The sequence below is a fragment of the Ammodytes marinus genome, assembly GCF_949987685.1.
Source record: "Ammodytes marinus genome assembly, chromosome: 20".
NCBI lineage: Eukaryota > Metazoa > Chordata > Actinopteri > Uranoscopiformes > Ammodytidae > Ammodytes > Ammodytes marinus.
Window position 1 is genome coordinate 1,162,211 of NC_137224.1, and position 6,532 is coordinate 1,168,742.

General features: G+C 41.5%; 1 protein-coding gene across 1 annotated transcript; it reads right to left on the reverse strand.

Moving 5' to 3' along the window:
* Positions 1–2,840: 2,840 nt before the first annotated feature.
* Positions 2,841–4,523, reverse strand: LOC307267299 (zinc finger BED domain-containing protein 4-like; the record flags this gene model as incomplete). Its single annotated transcript, XM_080049585.1, has 1 exon — positions 2,841–4,523. The coding sequence occupies one exon, from the start codon at positions 4,521–4,523 to the stop codon at positions 2,841–2,843; it is 1,683 nt and encodes a 560-aa protein (XP_079905711.1).
* Positions 4,524–6,532: the final 2,009 nt, after the last annotated feature.

Here is a 6,532-nt window from a genome sequence, read left to right on the forward strand (position 1 = left end):
AAATATACTGACACGTCTTAATTGATGTGTCTGTAACCTGGTTGAAATAAGGGTTCTAGTTATTATAAGAATAGCCTACAGAACAACTATCTTGGTTACATAAGAGTGTATTGTCTTCATAATGTTTTTGTTGCAGTTGTGTAATGTTGCATATTGTGGAAATGTTATTTGAAATATTGTATAAGTGATTTAAATAATCATACATGTATGTTGTAGACCTATGCATCCCTTGTTAACCTTACCTTAACCCTTACTAACCTGTAATATAGCCATCCAGCCACCAGGGGGAGGAAAATGACGTGATTGTGGGTTGATGTGGGAATAAGGGAAAAGGAGGGAGAAAAGAAAACGGCAGTAACTCGGAGATTGTGAGTAGAACACAAGGCTAGATAAACGTAGCACACGTTTTGTAAGAAGTTATGGACTTGTTTAGTGTCTGTTGTTTTGTGTCTAGTTTAAGTTGATGACATATCAGCTGTTAAGTGTCAAGACTGACTGGTGTATGTAAACTTCAGCACGGACTTTTTTAGGAGCTTCACCCGCCCACGGTAACGACGAGTGTCAGTTAGTTAGCCTGGCTAGCTGAGCAGCAGTAGCCAGTTAGCTAACGCAGTCAACATACGTGACTGTATTTTCCGAGGATCACCGGCCAGATAGCAGGTGTAGCCACGTGGGTTTGCTCACCTTCCTCTGGCGAAGAGGAATCGAGCAGTGAGCGAGTGAAGAGCAACTTTTTTCTCTTTTCCCCCATGGACTTTCGCGGACATTCATTGCCATTCTCCTGCACGTGAGTACAGTGTTCTATATGGCTCAGAGGAGCGCAGAGGATTATTTTCTTCACAACAGGCCTGCAACGTTTTTTTTAAAGGACTCTTTCCTTTTGTTTTTATTATATTATGCTGGCTTTGGTTATAACTGTGACAATGTAAATGCGCATTTGTATTTGTTTATAGCCTAATGGTTTATGGGATATTGAAAAAGGTTTAATTGTATTCCCATTTATATTGTATTGATGAACACTGTGTGAGTGAACTTTTGACAAATCTGGTATCTGTGATACACACAGTAGTTTATGTCTTACTTTGAAAATAAGTAAACATTTAAATACTTACCTGTTTGGTTTTCTGCTAAAGTGGTGATTCCGAATCGATTCAGATAAGTTAATAATCAGAATAGAAAAATAATTGTATTTATTTATTTATTTTAAAAATTCGATTCGTATATACTAGTACTTCCTGCGCCACTGTGCATGCACACCACACACGTGCGAGTTGTTAACAAAAGTGGCGACAAAAGGGCTGAGAGCAGCAAACCCATATGACCTGCACTGGCTTTATTTCTGTTTACGTTTTTGTATGAGAGCTGAATTCCAAGCCATACTTTTTGCACAATGTGTTCAAATGACATAGAAAATATACCATCTCTACCGTTGTGTCCTTGAGCAAGACACTTAACCCCAAACTGCTCCAGGGGCGCTGTACTATGGCTGAACCCGCGCTCTGACCCCCTCCGAAATGTGGTAACTTGAGAGGAGATATGCAAAAAGACAAATTTCAATGTAATCAGCCATTGACTAATAAAGTAACTTAACTTAATGAAGCAGATGGTGTGGCTTCAGTGGCACGCCTTACTGATGCCCAGTTATTAAATACATCCAAAAACTATGTAAAAGAGCTTGTAAATTGTAAATGGGTTTTATGACAGCCATCTTTTATTGAACATCACACAAACAAATACAATGGTTGCGTTCTGAATCGCATACTTTCTACTATATAGTATGTAGAAAAAAGATTTAGGATGTCCCGATTCTTATGGCCAGATTTAGGATGGTTAGAAGTACCCGGATGTCCTACTTCATGCGGCCAAGATTGTTAGTGTTGAAAAGTGCATCCTATTTGGGCGATTCTGACCCACAATCCAGTGCGCACGTGAAGTGACGTAACATCGACGAAGCCTCCATATGAAAACAAACGGGGATGCGACGGATATAAAAGCAAGAGGCAAGATCAAGGCGCAATGTTATGATGAAATAATAGGGGTGTGAACGGTTACAAAAAATTGTAAACGGTTACACGACCCCTTTTTTTTCGTGTACACGGTTAACCGTTTTTTTATTATTAATTAATTAATTAATTAATTACTTTTTTAAAGTGGACCGCAGTCGGCTTCCTCCGCATCATTGCCGCCACTCAAATGCCTGACAGATACGATTATGCTTTATAAAGTAGGCTAGCCTAAATAAGTAACACAGAAAACTTTTTTTTTTAAACAAAGGATTTTTCAATACCAGTTTATTATGCAATGATAATATCAACATGTCTAACGGAAACATTTTTTCGTGTCATAAACTAGGCTACAACAGCAACAACAAAAACGGCAGCCTTGAAAAAAAGCAAGTCCACAGTTTTAAACAAAATTATAATAATCAATAATAATAACTAGGTTCACCTTAACAGAGGATACAAATAAGCCGACTCATAAGCCATGCCTGCGGTATTTTAAACACACGCAGAAGACAACAATAACAGCGGCGCCACAAACTGCAGCCTTGGAAAAATATTATTCCCGAAATTTAAACATTTTTAACATGACAATAATTAACTACAGGGCTGCATTAGACTGAATTGTTGTGTTAAACTAAACAAACACACACACACAGAAACACACTAAAAAGTGTCTGCCAGTAGTTGAATGATGCTGATTCTCTCAGCGTGTCCTCTTTTCTTTTTCGTTGCATGGTCTGGAAAGAAAATAATAAAAGTCTATAAGCTTGTATAAATGGCAATAAACAATGATAATAATTCTCATAATGGGAATAGCTTGAATAATAGTTATATTAATTACCTGGGCAGATTCTTGTTGAGGAAAATCAACATGTTGACGTTGTCGGGAAGAAGCCGAGAGCGTTGCTTTGACACCAGTAGGCCTGCAGCGGAGAAAACTCTCTCTGACGGCACGGAAGTAGCTGGAATGCTGAGAAATCTTTTGGCAAGCCTGGCCATGACAGGATACTGCTGCTGATTGGTTTTCCACCATGCAAGGGGATCTGTGTCCAGGTGACATGCAGGGAGAGAGAGATACCTCTCCAACTCGGGATTCTCCTCTTCCTCATATGGCGCACCTAATAGGAAGGCCATGGCACTGCTTTTCTTTTGTCGTTTTGGAGCTGTCACATCGTCCCCGCTCTCCTCATCCAACTGTTCTCCTCGACTTGCCCTTTCCTTGTCCTTTTCAACTTCAAAAATCGCCTCCATGTGTGTCTTTGCCGCAGCTTGCATGTCAGGTGACATGAACCTGAGCTTCTTATGTCGGGGGTCGAGGGCTGCAGCCACAACGGCAGGCTTTGATGCAGTAATAGTGTCCCATGGGAGGAATCTTTTGACCAGTGATTCTCTGACAGTGTTCACAAAAGTCGCAACTTTGTCACTTCCACCTGATGGCTGCAAATGTTCATTCATCAGGCCGCACACCATCGGGTACACCACTGAAAGGGAGACCGCCTCCTCTCCGCAGGCCGCTGTTGTGGCCATCGCCAATGCCTTCAGGACAGGATCCATCTCCTCCATGAGTCTCCAGTACTCATCTTTTAATTCGAGGTTGCGCGCATCCGCGGGCTTGGTGACAGAGCGGTCTGACAGCACAGCGCAGACAGCCCACCGTTGCTCTGTCAGCCGCTCAAACATTCCATATATGGAATTCCATCGTGTCTTGCAGCACTGTATAAGTGCATGTTCTTTGACGGACATTTGTTTTTGTTTCACAGCGAGTGCTTGTGTAGCAGTTGTGCTGTGGTGGAAATGCGCAACCAGTTTGCTGCACGCCCCGATCATGCGCTCCAGGATCTGGACAGCCTTGAACCCGTCATTGATAGCCAGTTGGAGCGTGTGAGCAAAGCAACAGACCGACTCCCAGTCACAGGCTTGGTTGGCCTTTACAATATTTGCAGCGTTATCGTGCACGCACGCGCTCACCCGTCCACTGACGTTCCACTCCGCCACCACCGTTTCCAACTCTATTTGCAGATTTTCTGCTGTGTGCCTCTCCTCCATATTTTGTGTGGCTAATACATGGGCCTGCATTTGCCACTCTTCGTCTATATAGTGACAGGTTACTGTCATATAAGATGTCGTGGTCAGGGATGTCCAGCAGTCCGTTGTTAGTGCGACATACATGGTTTGGTCAAGCAGGTGTTTAATTTTGGCCGAGCAATCTAGGTAAAGCTTTAAAACCCTAGAAGTAACTGTTTTCCTGCTGGGCATTGTGTAATCTGGCTCCAGAAAACTGATGAGCTTTTTAAATCCTTCATCCTCCACCACCGACATCGGTTGCATGTCAAGGGCCACCATTTCACCAATTAAGTTTGTGATTGACTCGCTTCGTCCTTTCTCACACTTCTTGGCTGCAAATTGCCGCATGGTCGTCTGTCGCGCCCCAGAACTGCTAGCACCGACGTAAGCCCCATCACCGGCGGTCCCCGTTTCCGACCACCTTGACGGATGTTTCCAGCGCAGGTGATTGTTCATCGACCCCGTGCTGTTTTTAAAAACCAAATGTACACTACACAGTGTACATTTCACTTGGTCTCCTTTCTCGTTTTTTTCAAAAAACCTCCACACCGCACTTCGCTGTGTATTAGCTGCCATCGCAAGTCAAAAGTGAAATTTACACGACGTTACATGACGTAATGTCCGGTGGTCAGTTGTCCAACATTTATCACGTGCATTTCTTAGCGCATTCACGTTGTCAAAGTGGAACATTTGTAGCTTTATTAATCTCTAAATAAATAGTATGTATTATTTTTAAAACTTAGAAAAAAAAAAAAAAAAAAAAAAAAAAAGGTTTTCGTTTACTGATTTTTTCTAAACGGTTAGGATTTACTAACCGGTTACACGTGTACACGTGTACACGTGCACACCCCTATGAAATAAGAGAGAAAAGTATGTCCCAATAGTATGCCTACTGCATCCTAACTAGATTATTTTTATCGTCGGATGTAGTATGTTGAATAGAAAAAAGAAAGAGTATGCGATTTGGAACGCAACCAATGTGTACTGGCAGTAATTGCAACATGTCAAAACCACTTATGGTGAGTGGCCAAGAGGTGGAGGAAGAGAGCTGTTTTACATACTGGGGAAAGTCCCAGACTCACCCTGCGTTCCAATTCCCATACTTCCCTGCTATTTAGTATGCCAGAAAAGATTTAGTATGTCCCAATAAATGCACGTCAATCGTAGTATGCTGAAAATACATGAATGCCCCACTAACTACAATAGCATTTTGGAGTATGAGTCTCTATTCTTGACATTTCTCGACATAATGAAAAAAAAATCTTCCTTATCTGATTTTTTTTTCTCTCCTGTGGCCCTTAAACTCTCCTGTACTTTAGTATGTAGTGTACTAAACAGAAAAAGTATGTGATTTGGAACACAGGGATCATCTTCACTAACCATGAGGAATTAATGAACAAAACAACCAAACAAAGATTATTCCTGTTCCGAACACGAAGGAAAACTGAGGTCAGCAAAATGCACTTGGGTGTATACTTAAAGAGGACCTATTATACTACTTTTCTGGTCTTAATTTCTTGTTTTACACTGCTATAGAGCAACCTGACACGAATCACATCACAAAAAACGATGTAGATTTTCGTGAAGCTCTTTCTCTTATTTTGGCGATCCAGCACGTCCTGTCAACACTTGAGTGTGTGTGCTTCGGCAATCTCCGCTCCCTCCGCCTGTGCATCGGCCATCTCCGCTACCCTCCCCCCCTCTTGCAAAACCCACTCCGTTGTGATTGGTTACCTTCCTTCCGGAACACTTTCAGTGGCGGGAAGCGCGAGCATGGACCTATTAGGGCGCGAGGCAGACGCGAACAGGGAAGTGACAGCATTACCATACATGGAAACATCCGCGTGGTCACGTCACAAATTTTTATGCAACGTCACGAATTATGAAAGGGTAGACCGCTTTGAAGACGTGACTTCTCGACTGGCTAGAATAGTGTTTAGTGCTCTGCACAGACACCCCAGACGGTCAGCAGGGAATACGTCGAAATGCATGTAAGTCATTATTTGATAATTTAGTATGGTTAAGCATGACTATGAATCATCATAACAACGTTTATAGGTCATAAAAGTCAAAAAGCATCATAGGTCCTCTTTAATGTTAACACTGTATCATGGTTTAAGTGTCAAAAGCAAGGCACTCCAAGGCCGCTAAACTAGGCAGTGCAAATATTCTATTGTGTTTTTATGTAAATGTTATTATGTGTCCTTCTTTTGAGGTGACATGTTTTGCAGAAGTTAGACTATTAAGTATTTTCTTCTTAAAAAAAATAAAAATCATGAGGCAGTTTTACAGATATAACTTTTCTCTGCATTATTTGCTATTGGTATCAAGGAAAGCTACAAAATGTCGTTTTAGGATTAGATATATATATCTTTTTAGTCTTTTTTTGCATTTAAAATATATACTGACGTGTCTTAATTGATATGTCTTAACCTTTGCAGGAAATAACAAGAAGCACACAGTGG